Here is a 13,746-nt window from a genome sequence, read left to right on the forward strand (position 1 = left end):
CCCTTTGCACTGAATTGGGAGTTTTGATGGATTTTCCTTGCATGAGGGCATTCTTGGGGGCGTAACTGGCGCTGCTGCAGGGTCGCTGCGCCACTCTGCGCCATGGCTGGTTTTGGAGGCTAAAATCCATGAATACGCTGTGTGATGAAATGGATTTTATCGCACGCGGCTGGCGCAGTCTATCGCACGGGAACACTGTGCGCCATCCGCGTGCGCCACTTTTGTGCAAAATTCCATGAATTACCCTGCCAATGTCTATGAGAGCATCTTAATTCAAACAGTACACCCATTTCAAGCAATAATAGGCCTTCAGCCAAAAACAGCAACATTACCTCCCACTGAATTGGTGAAAGGCATTTGTGGCAAAGCAGTTTATTTGCCATTAGATCTGACAGAAAATGTGCACACTCTAAGAGTGCAACGTCCAATAGAGCATTCTTTAATTGTCTCAGTAAATGGTGTACCAACAAAGGACAAAAAAATTTGGCAACAACTCGTGGACTTACATAAAGTTAGACATGCCTTGCAATATCTGAAAGACAATAATGAATACTACAAAGAAATAAATATTGAAGAAAGCTTAAGAACTGAAATAATTCAAGAGTCATCAGCTATGGGTCAATTTGAACTTCTGGATCCTGCTGCAGTATCCAATCTTTTGGACCATTATCCAATTCATCCATTGCACTCTAATGAGAGGATATATGATGCACTAGAAACTTGCCAAATGTGACAAACCAAAGGGTCACCAATGAGCATATGGGAAAAAAGTATAGAAGCACATGCTTTTCCACTACTATTTCCTACTAGCAAAGGAGGAAGATACGATGATAGACCCACTCAGATAACAGCATCAGAATACTGCTCATTACGAATGTATTCTGAATATCCCAGATTTAGAAAAAATGTGGAATACATATTCCACCTACTCTTTGAAAGTGAACTAGCAACCCTATGTTACGGAGTTGCACACATATTGAAATCTGGAACCCACTTTCAAAATATGTCAGCTACGCAAATAATTCAAAAAGTTCAAGAAAAAGATGACGTTTTACAATCAAGCATAACTAATCTGTTTGGAAACATGCTTGGTACGAAAGAATACTGGTTCCGACGTCACGGAGATGTACGTTGTATGATCAGAAACCTTGGACCACCCACTTGGTTTGTTACATTAAGTTGTGCAGAATATGCATGGGAAGATTTACATGATTTCCTACGCATATCAAACAACAACAAAAAAGCAACATAGATATACTAATACCTGGAGAACTTTGCTCTCTAGATCCTGTTAATGTTTCAAGATATTTCCACCATCGTTTCATTGCTATGCTACACTTTATTTGTAATAAAACTGTTCCTCCACTTGGAGAAGTGCAACACTTCTTTTGGAGAAAAAAATACCAAGCCAGAGGAGCACCATATATCCACATGCTTTTATGGATTAAAGGTGCACCTAAATTTGGTCAGGACAGTGATGCCACTGTTTTGCAGTTCATCCAAAAATATGTCACTTGTGAAATCCCTTCACAAACGACACATAGTGACCATCAGGGACAAACTGTACAATTTCAAAGACACAAATGTGGAAAATATGGTCGTCGCAAATACAAAAACAAAGGGAAATACTACACCAAATGCCAGTTTGGTTTCCCTAGACCAGTTATAGAAACAGGTAAAGTGAACAACTTCATGTCTTCAGTTCGATATAGTGTTAAAGGTACATCACGTAAGAACACATATTACATAAAAAGAACAGAAGAATCAAAATATATCAATGATTACAATCCAATCATTGCCCTCTTATGGAATGGAAACATAGATGTGCAGTACATTGCAGACAATTCCACTGCAGTTGCACGATATGTCACAGCCTACTTAACAAAAGCAGAAAAAACAGAGCTGCAAGACCTCTGGAATCACCCATCATCAGATAAAACACTATCTAAGAAATTGTACAGGGTAGGCATAAAAATGCTCTCTCCTAGAGAATGTGGCGCCTATGAAGCCGCAGATCGTTTAACCGGTACTGCTTTGTATGGAAAATCTGAAAATATAGTATGGCTAATTCTTGGTCCTGCTAAATCTAGAAACAAGAGTTCTCAAATCATATGAGGACATAGAAACAATAGCCAAAAATTATCCCAACAGCCAAGAAATTTTGAAAAACAATTTACTAGATACATACTACCGGACCAGGAGTACCACTTTGAAAACTATGTGTCTATACCACATAGCCCAAAACCTTTGCATACAAAAATAATATAAAACCTGATGAAAGCAAAGGTAGGTATAGAGCGACAGATTGTGAAGGCAGCTTAGTGAAACTTACCAAACGAAGCTCAATTAATCATGTCAAATTGTCATTAAAAACCCCTCAACAGAAAGAACTATATTACATGCTACAACTTTTTAAAGCATGGAGAAAAGAAGAAGAGATACTAGATAACTCTGACTGCTATGAAGACGCTTTCAAAGCAAATGAAAGCACTATCACCGATGTGAACTTTACGCACTACAAAACAATGTTGCACAATGAACAGCAACACAAAGAAGAACTCCAGGCACAACTAGATAAGGACACTCCCGACAGTAGTCAACATTCTCTAACAGGAAGCCAAGAACCACTGGGACAGCCACTAATAGCAAATGAGGCAGAATTAGCTATGACTGAAGCAGAAAACACCATGTGTCACTATGAAGAAGATACAGAAGACTTAACTGTACTACAATCAAAACTTAACAAAGACCAGTGCATCATTTCTGAAGAAGTAACAAAAGAAATTGCACATGGCGTACAACATGAAAATAAAGAATGCACCTGCCAAAATTACAAACCTATACTGCTGTACTTCAGTGGTGAAGCTGATTCAGGCAAAACATTCTTAATCAAAATCATCAGCAAGTTCCTTCAACAATTGACAAACAACAAACTGTCAGCTGTTGTAACTGCCCCCACAGGTTTAGCTGCCTACAACATAGGTGGTGTCACTTTACACCGATTACTACTCCTTCCAGTAGAACACCAAAACAAATTAGACTATTACAAACTTTCTACAGAAGCTGCAATGGAACTACGCAGAGTATTAAAACAAATGAAAATGCTACTAATAGATGAAGTGGCATGGTCTCCAACCTAATGCTGGCTTTGATTCACCTCAGATTGCAAGAAGTACTTAAAACAAACTACAAATAACTCTTTGCAGGAAAACACATTATTGTTTTCGGAGATCTTCTGCAATTGACACCAGTGAAAGGTGAACATATTTTTAAAACCTAAGGACACAAACTCTGCCGTAAAACTGTTGGCAGCATAGGAAATGTCAACCTTTGGCAACATTTCCAATACAGAAAATTAACAGAAAACATGCGTCAATCTGCAGACCTCACTTACGCCAACATTTTAAAAAGTATTAGAGTTGGTGTACTATCTCAAGAAGCACAAGCAATATTGAAAACCCGACACATCATTGCGCTTTATGGCGATAACGCATGTGCTACTGATGTTATGGAACAATTAGCGCACAAATATGTCAATTGTATGGCCTTAATGCCAACTCTTGCAAGCTGTTCCAAATTCAATGAAACAATGTTAAAAAAAGAAATGCAACCAATAATTGAAATTTGCTCCAGAGAAAAACTGGACGCACATGGTATGACTCTACCCATGTGTCAGCAAGCCACAACAAGACTAAATACCTTAGAAAATTTAATCTCCAACACAGCTGGGTTGGAAAAAATATTAAAATGATCCTTAAATTGTAGAGTAATGCTTAAACGTAACCTGGACGTGGAGCAAGGACTAGTTAATGGGGCACTGCGTACAGTTGTTGGCTTTCAAACATACCCACGTGACAACAACATTCAGTTTGTCAATATTCTCTCTTTGACAAACTTTCAGAAGTAAAAAGGATAGGGCGCTCAACAGCTCGATTCCTTCTCTTCAAAGACATGTATTTACGTAGAGAACAATTTTCTCTAACTCTTGCATATGCAGTCACCATTCATAAATCCCAAGGTCTTACCCTAGACAAAGCATTGATAGATATTGGAAACAGAGTCTTTAAAGAAGGAGCTCCGTAGCACTATCACGCTTACGTACACTTGACGGTCTATTTCTAATTAAATTTGATGCAAGTAAAGTGAACGCTGGTATTCCTTGCTTTTTAGAATACAATAGACTATGTTCACTATACACCCCCATCTGAAATCATATCCTGTTCCACAAAAAGGAAAACGTAAAAAAAAAACTAATTCAAACCTAAATGCAACAGAATCTGACTGCAAATCCTTCAAAGAGAGTAAAAGAGGTAACACTTCATCAATTACCACATCCAAAGAAGAACCTATTAGTGAAAGTAAATCAGGTGCTTCTTCAAAGAAGGAACACAAACTCTGAAAAAAATCACTCGGACACAGAACTATGTGGTCCATTCAAATTTTCAAATTTAACTGGTGTAAGTTGCTATGCAAATGTAGCAATGAATATTCTATTTCAATTGCCACCAATTGTTAACAACGTATACTTACACAGTACAGACCAATTGTGTTTGCAAATGTTAGTCCTTCATAGAACAGCAACAAACAATCCTGACAACACGTATAGTGTTCACGGAATAAGACAAGAATTGGACTTCTGTGCTGGAATGGTGAGGTTCACTATAAACTCACAAGAAGATCCACAAGAATGTCTAATGCACTTACTACAAGTACTTGAAAAAAAAACATACCTATAAATGAAATCTTCCAGATTTCATACATGTGGAAACATACATGCACTCTCTGCAACAATGTCACACAGGAACAAATCCCTAATGAGCGATTTGTGTATGTATCCATACCTAATTGTGAATCCATTCCATTTCAGCAACTTGTACAAAATGCAAACCATGGCAGATTATGTACTATCTGTAATTCAGATAATCGCTCCACCTTACTGATACAAACACATAGTAACTTCATAATACTAATGCTTCTACGTTACAATGCAGATGGTACCAAAAACAACTGCAAGCTGACTGGAGTCACACACGGTAAAGTGTCACTTGGTAAGAAAACCTTCACAACAATAGGTATAATCTACCACGCAGGAGCCACAATCAATGTAGGTCACTACACGGCATATATTAAAAAGAAATGTGGATGGTTCGAATGTAATGATAGTAGCATTACTCTAAAGCAGAGATTACCAGCAAATCTTACAAACGCTTATTTAATCTTCTTAAAGCCAAAATTTAATAACTAATCTGTACTTCAACATTAACAAAAATGCAATATAAATACTATAAACAGTTAGAATACGCCAACAGGTATCTAACTGGCCCAACATTGTATAACAACCACACAGATAAATGAATGGCACTGAAGTGTAACATAAAATAGACAGTTAGAATACACCAACGGGTATCTAACTAAAAATGTGCAACAAGCCAACAGATAGAACATTAACCAGAAACAACAAGTGAACACTCAAATGAAACAAACACATAGTGTGTAGCATAACAAAAAAGGGTTTTTTCCCCCCAGACCCAATGATTTGAAAAACAAACACAGAAACTGAGCAAAATGCACACTACACTGGTTTGTAAAATAAATATGAGGGTCGAAAAAAGCTAAAATGTCTATTATGCAATGTAATAAGTCTTTATAAAATACATACACTAACATGCTCTTTTCTTTTATCACAGAAATTGAAAAAGAATATTTCCTCCAAGTACTTAAGTCATGTAAAAAAATATCGAATCTCAACAAATGAAACAGTAAGTATATTTTCAAACATTTCATACATATTCAAATCTATACGTGTGATCTATAGCTGTAATATGGTGCGGTGGTTGTGGCCAGGGCCTAGAGTCTTGGATGTATAGCCTACAGCCTACGTCCTTCATCCATGCACCCAGGACTCTAGGTCCTAGCCACAACCACCGCAGAATATCACACCCATTGTGGCTTATAAATTCAGTACTTAGAACTTTGGTCTTGGGTGAATGAAACATTTTAACTGTGGCATATACTCAATTTGCACCTTCGGCCATGCACCCAAGACGCTACATCCTGCCCACAACCACGACAATATATAAAACCCATGCTGGCTTATAACTTCAGTACTTACAACCACTACAGTTTATGAAATCCATGATAGTTTATAACATCAGCGCTTATAACTTTGGTCTTGGGTAATAATGCACTTGGACTACTGCGCTGGAATGGTGAGGTTCACTATAAACTCTCAAGAAGATCCACTTCTTGTGAAAAGCAACTTCACTGCTTATATCTGCACTGCTTATAACTTTGCTCTTGTGTGCATGGCCTTCAGCCATGTATCCAAGACTGTAGGTCCTCGCCAAAACCACTGCAACATATTACACCCATTGTGGCTTATAACTTGCCTGGTCTTGTGTGCATGGCCTTTGGCCATGCACCCAAGACTCTAGGTCCTGGACACAACCACCACAGTATATGAAACCCGTGGTGGCTTATAACTTCAGTGCTTAGAACTTCGGTCTTGGGTGCATGGCCTTTGACCATGCACCCAAGACTCTAGGCCCTGCCCACAACCACCTGATAGATATTCAATTCTATGGGTGTATCTATGAGTGTCATATGCAGCAGTGGTTGTGGCCAGGGCCTAGAGTCTTTGGTGTATGGCCTACTGCCTACGGCCTGCAGCCATGCACCCAAGACTCTAGGCCCTGGCCACAACCACTGCAGCATATCAGAACCACGGTGGCTTATAACTCATTGTCACACCCATAGAATGAAACATTTTAACTGCGGCATATACTCAATTTGCACCCAACACTCTAGGCTCTGCCCACAGCCACCTCATAGATATTCGATTTTATGGGTGTGATGTTCGGCCTGCGGCCATGCACCCAAGACTCTAGGCCCTGGCCACAACCACCGCAGCATATCAGAACCATGGTGGCTTATAACTCATTGTCACACCATAGAATGAAACATTTTAACTGCAGTATATCCTCAATTTGCACCCAACACTCTAGGCTCTGCCCACAGCCACCTCATAGATATTCGATTCTATGGGTGTGATGCATGACCCGAAGACTCTAGGCCCTGGCCACAACCACCGCAGCATATCACACCCATGTGGCTTATAAGTCATTACCACACCCATACAATGAAACATTTTAATTGCAGCATATACTCAATTTGCACCCAGGACTGTACGACCTGCCCACAACTACCAGATAGATATTCAAATGTATGGGTGTGATGTATGGGTGTGATATGGTGCGGTGGTTGTGGCCATGCACCCAAAACGCTATGTCCTGCCCACAACCACTGCAGTATATGAAACCCATGGTGGCTTATAATTTTACTTCTTATAGCATATCACACCCATAGTGGCTTATAACTTCAGTACTTATAACTTTAGTTTTGGGTGCACGGCCTTCGGCCGTGACCCAAGACTCTAGGTCCTGGCCACAACCACCGCAACATATCACACCCACAGTGGCTTAAAACTTCAACTTTGGTTTTTGAATCTATGGGTGTGATATGCTGCGGTGGTTGTGGCCAGGGCCTAGAGTCTTGGGTCTGTGGCCTACGGCCTAAGGCCATGTACCCAAGACTCTAGGCCCTGGTCACAAGCACCACAGCATATCACACCCATGGCGGCTTTTAACTCAGTACCACACCCATAGAATCAAAAATGTTAACTGCGGCATGTACTCAATTTTAATGACCGCTGACACCACACGTGTCCTTAGAACAGTTTCAACTTGCCTGCGCATAGCACGGACAGAAATACTATCCTTATGAGACCGCTCATTTTCAGTAATTACAAACATCCCGGACAGCGCGGCCATGGCGAATACATCATTAGCACCTGCTGCCTAAACAAATACAGTATTTCACCCATCTCTTACTCTCTAAACCTCCCCAAGCACTCTGACACACCAAAACACTCCCCAAAACTGCATTTCGCCTCTGTTCGCCGGCACGCTGTCGGCGGATCCAAGATGTCGGCGCATCCGAATAATCTGACGCAGATCACGCCTCACTCCAGCCAATCGGCGGACACGTCGTGTGTCCAGGGTCATGACGCGAGCCCATTAGCCAATCGTTATCTTGTCCGCGGAGTGAACAGGGAAGTGTGACCGCGGAGCGAACATAGATATCACTAATTTTTTGAGACATACTTTTTGGTCGTTTTAAAGAGAACTACTGGACCGATTGGCACCAAATTTACAAAAGCATGCTTTTGGGACCAAGCTCCTGCCCCAGATTTGGTGAAAATCCGTCCAGCGGTTTCGGCTGTAGGCGTGCGCAAAGTTTTTCCCCCATTCAGTGTATGGGGAAAAAAAGACGTTTTGGGCCCCCACCTATAACTTTTTCCCCCCTGGACCAAACCTCACCAAACTTTGGGCCATATACTTTTTTTGCAAAGTTTGGTGAGGATTCATCCAGGGAGAGCAAAGTTATAAGCCACCCAAAAAGTACTCTTCCTATGGAAACAGCAACTTAACCATAACTACCGTGGCTGTGTAATGTTATTTTTGTAGGTTAACTTGATGCATGTTCGTAGCCCCACACAGGTGTATTAGAAATTAACCTCTGTATAGTGTATATATGTTTGTTAGAGAGCTGAGAATTAACGTTGAAATTATGTTGTCATTGTTTATTTCTGACACATAAATGTTTGTTTTTCCAATTATTCTCCTCGAACAAGTGATTCTTTCGCCCAAAACTTGTTGACATTATTGACATTCAACAAACTTTGTTGAAATTGTACAGTAGACTAGCTTTGAGCATGGCTTCAGTGGACTAAATATATGCTTGCACGAATATATACTATCAATGAATGCACTATACCACTACTAAAACTATAATCATTTAATAAAATTACCCAACATCGTTATCTTCGTTTAAGTAAGAAGATGATAGGCATTGTCACCTCCACTATGATTATGAAAACATGAGCTTTCGAACAGCTACATCAGTCTACTGGCCTTCCAATGCTGGGTGTATACAATTTCATGGACATAGAAAACCTACCTTTGGGCCTGCTGCAGAAATGATGATTTGGCCTGCAGGCTGAAGCCACGGCTCTCCATCCACTTGCACAGCAATGGGTTTCAGAATAGTCACACGAAAGTACGAACCTTGGGCAATTCGGATACCTGAACGCAGCCCACTTTGCACCTGACCCTGCACCAAAACATGATGACAAACACTGAATTAACAGTTTAATAGTATACAGTCATATACCTATTCCTCAGTATTGGACACTCTGGACTGTCAACTAATTTTCAAAAGCATCAAAAAACAATAGCGAACAAAGCTATGTAGCATTGCTGACTATACCTTTCCCCACAGCTGCGAACGAGGCATTGGCCTGCAACGCCACTTCCATCCATGCATTATGTGCCATCTATTATCAACACAGAATACAAGTTGGGAGAAAGCACAACACACTAAACTCTTTGTTAAGCATGATTCACTAAACTCTTAGTTTATATGTTAATCCCCAAATATGTGGGCAATTCATGTCAATACAGATAACCAATACACTACCTTAATTTAAATTAACCTATTATGATACACTAAATAAAATAAAACCAGCATTGTTTGAATCTCAACTCACCCTAACAAGTAACAGATCAACAAAGTAAAATTAGCACATAGGTATATCTTTACAACACACCCCAACAGCATATCAAATATACAGTACATTCGAAAAACACCGTATAATGTGAACACTAGTCTTAATATACACATTACATTTCCCAACACACTCACACTTACACAAAGAACTATCTCACAAAACACTGTCTCTATCATCTTCATACTACATTTCACACCAACCAATAACCAACTTTCATAAGTAAATACATACATAAACAGCATTATACGAAAAATAACTTTCACATTAACAATCCAAAAGAAAAGAGCCTGAGCAAGGTTCTAAAAATGCTGTCTTTGTTTCATGTTCAGTGTTTTATAATTGGTTAAACCTTATGGTTGGCCTTTCCAAAGTTTGTAGACTACATTTCATTAAGCAGTAACCTTAACTTAATTTCTTTTTTCAGTAAAACATACTAATTTACCTTTTTTAACATTAGTTATGGTTAAGCTCCACTCCCCATAAGAGAAGCAATATTTCAGGTGCAAATATCTTTGGAGCTGTTCAATAAACAAACAATTCCCATTAAAATATGCACCCGTCTCTAAACTGTTTTGGGAAGTTTTATCCAGGGAAACACAAATTATAGGAGAGGTCAAAAAAGTGCTTTTCCAATTCACACTCCTTATTCCCTTAGTAACGGGAAAATGCTTTAAAATAAAAAAAATCTGCCCCATCTTCCCTGGCACTAACCATGTGTCCCACTCCTCTTTTCCTCCACCATTCATGTAACCCGTGTTTTACCTCCCTGTCCCTCTCCTATTTCCCCATTCACTCGCCAGTTTGTGTGCCTTATTTTCTTTTCTGAGTGCTTCTTTGGAAAGTGAGGTGTGTGTATGCATGTATTTGAAGCACATTTAGTGTGCATATTATTTACTTGTAAAACAAAAGAGCTGATGGCTTGAAGGTTTAATCAAACTTAACCTCTGGGATAGCTCTGAGCAACGCTCTTTACCATCATTCTTCAGCCTGCAAAGTCAATACAGAAAGGGGAAAGACCATATGAAAATCTAGCTTGGTCCCACCACAGAAGGGGCAGTCCAGCTTAAACACTTCTAAACAAAACTACAAGAAGCTCCAGCCATGTTTTGGCCTCATTGGGTATCATCAGTGATGTATACCTTGGGTCTTTGGGCCCAGCAGGCATAAGACCCATGTCTTGGCATACCCATCCGACTCAGAGGGTGACAAAACAAATAAATGATGGCTGGAAGGTTAAGAATTCATCTTAAAGCTCTGGTAATTGCACTGGGCAACACGCCAAACCATTGTTAATTGCCTGCCAGGCCATTACAGAAAGGGGAAAGACCATATGCAAATCCAGATTGGCGCCACCACAAAAGAGGCAGTCCAGCTAAACTGCTTGGTCACATCACTTCTGAACAAAACTACAAGCAACCCCAGACATGTTTCAGCCTCATTGGGCATCAACAGTGATGTGTACCTTGGGGCTTCAGGCCCAGCAGGCACTTGGCCCACATCTGGGCATACCCCATCCCACTAGGGTTGACAAAACAAAGAGCTGATGGCTGGAAGGTTTAGAATGAATCTTAAACCTCTGGCAGTTGCGCTGGGCAACACTCCAGACCATCGTTATTTGCCTGCCAGGCCATTACAGAAAGGGGAAAGACCATATGCAAATGCAGCTTGGCGCCACCACAAAAGGGGCAGTCCAGCCTAAACTGCTTGGTCACATCACTTCTGAACAAAACTACAAGCAATCCCAGACATACTTCCATCACATTGGGTCTCATCTCTGAGGTGTAGCTTGGGTCTCCTGGCCCAGCAGTTCGGGACCCACATCTGGCCATCCCTGTATGACTAAGTGAAAGTACATTTTTATACATAATTGCAAATATGGTAGTGTTAAACTTCGTGAATGGTTTTTAAGTGGATGTACTCATCTTTGTATTTTAAGGCAGGAGCACAACACACGCAAAAGTGTACCGCATACCTTCTCTTTGCCCTGAGGAAGGCTTGGCCTTGTGAATCGTGTGTGGTCGGTTTAAGATGAAACTCGAGTTGGCATTTGGTTCTGTTGAAATATTTTTTCAAGCAGTGGGCGAGAGTTGGATTTGATTTTCTAAGACACAATTTTAGGTGCTGGGTCAAAACACAAGTGTGGCCCAAGGTGTATTTTCTGTTAGAGTTTGTGGATTGGCATTCTATTCTTATTGCTCAGGGTTGTTCTGTTCAGTTGGTGCACATGCTTTTGTTGACACCTTGCTGGTGCAGATCTTTATTTGGCTCTGCTTTCTTTGGTCTTGCTCGATTGGGTATTGTTTGGATGTCTTGACGCACCATCTGTGGTGAAAATTGTATTATAAATGTATGTGCATTTCATGTTTGTTTTTCTATTTTTAACATGTTTCCTCTAATCCAAAAAACAATTGCTATTATATTTAATTAAACAAAGTGCTTTTCTACAAAGAAGAAAATAAACTTGCATGCGAATCAGTAATTCTGTGTTTATTTCAGACCTGCCTTCAGTTTGTGTGTTTTGTTCTTGATGCCACTTTGGTCAGCTTGATTTTAGAATAATTTGTAACTTAACCTCTCTTTCTTGTTGCGTACGATTCACGAGAGACATCAGCGAAACAAAAGAGGTGATGGATGGAAGGTTTCGAATGAATCGTAAGCATTGACATAACTTTCGGCAACCCTCTAGATCATCATTCTTCAGCCTGTTTACTTGCACGGTGCAGGTGTGGGAGGTCATGCACATAATCGAACCATATTCTTGGGAGTCATCATTTGAGTGTGTAGTTGCATGCCTATTCCGTAAACTTCATTTACTCCACAGGTCCGAATTATACACACATTTTTCCATATTATTAAAAGGGAAAACATATTTAGTTTGGCTAACCAGTATCTGACATTCTTACAATGTACACCAGTTCCAGGTCAAATCTGGGTGTATCCCAAAACCTTAAAAATTTAAAGCAGAGAATTTCGAGATATGCATCCCAAAAGAGTGTTTATATTTTGAGTCCATGAAAAGCCCAAAGCAAAAACAACTCCTTGGTATGTGTTTTTGTATGTGGCCAAAATGTTTTTTTCCCCCTTTGGTGAACTCACATGGATGAGGTCAAATGTTAAAAGATTGTTTTCTCGATTTCCTATGTACTGTGTCTTGTAATCCCAAGCATAGGGCTGTTTCACTCACACTACAATAGGGAGAGAAACAAGGATAGTTAGATAGTGATACACATCTAGATAGATTTGATGTAATGAAACGCACTGCCATTTTGCAATGGAGTACTTATGCTCGAATGTAGTCTTTCACAAAGCACTGGATTATTTCTACCCGAACCTAGGCCCATACTGCTAATAACGGTGGCTTTCAAAACCCCAATTATCAGTATACTGGCTTGATATGGCCAGATGTTTCCTTTTATTCCGAAGGTTGGGAATCTGGCCAGACAGTTGTTATTTAATGATGCAGGAACACAAAAGAAGCAAACGTAAAGAGTATGTTCATAGGTTTAGTGGGCAACACTCGTGATGGAAACGTATCTGCTAATGTGTGTACACCACTAGACATTACGTTAAGAAGCATTGGTATCAATTTTAGCTTGTTTGTGCCGTTACAGAGTGTGACTATTCCAGAAGGTTAGTCTCCTTTTCTAATGGCACAACACACACATGAAAATTAGGAAAATGTGGGTATGTTCAGATATAGGCCTCTTGCTAAGCACAGGGACCCACTGATGATACCCAAAGAGGTTCAAACACAGTGGCAGCTGTTTAATTTTTCATTGGAGGGGTGCCAATATTTCCCATGAATGTTTGCAATCAAGGTCCTCCCCCTAAGAAACACTTTAAAATGGTGCATTTTCCAGAACATCATTTTTAAACGAAAATGTGTAAAAAAAACCTATCCGAATTTCAATTGGTTTTGTAGAGTAGCCCATGAAAATATCCAATAGATGCCAGGTTACCAAGAGTAAACAGGAGAATTTCCCAACACATTGCCCATACTGCCAGAATTACTGCCATGCCACTGTATAAAATCACATCCATGCTGGCTGTGCCACTATAGGATATTATCCCACATAGGAACACTCACATTGGATTTGCCCATAATGCAAACAATATTG

At 40.0% G+C, this 13,746-nt stretch overlaps 1 protein-coding gene across 3 annotated transcripts in view; it reads right to left on the reverse strand.

Moving 5' to 3' along the window:
• DGKQ (diacylglycerol kinase theta) overlaps window positions 1-13,746 on the reverse strand; it is a 1,656,676-nt gene that overhangs the window by 33,246 nt on the left and 1,609,684 nt on the right. For all 3 annotated transcript variants that reach the window (XM_069626394.1, XM_069626396.1, XM_069626395.1), the window contains one exon: window positions 9,019-9,171. In XM_069626394.1, the coding sequence (XP_069482495.1) occupies window positions 9,019-9,171 (153 nt within the window). The remainder of the gene's footprint in view (window positions 1-9,018; window positions 9,172-13,746) is intronic.

This window comes from Ambystoma mexicanum, chromosome 6p (assembly GCF_040938575.1).
Source record: "Ambystoma mexicanum isolate Mex_15411 chromosome 6p, UKY_AmexF1_1, whole genome shotgun sequence".
NCBI lineage: Eukaryota > Metazoa > Chordata > Amphibia > Caudata > Ambystomatidae > Ambystoma > Ambystoma mexicanum.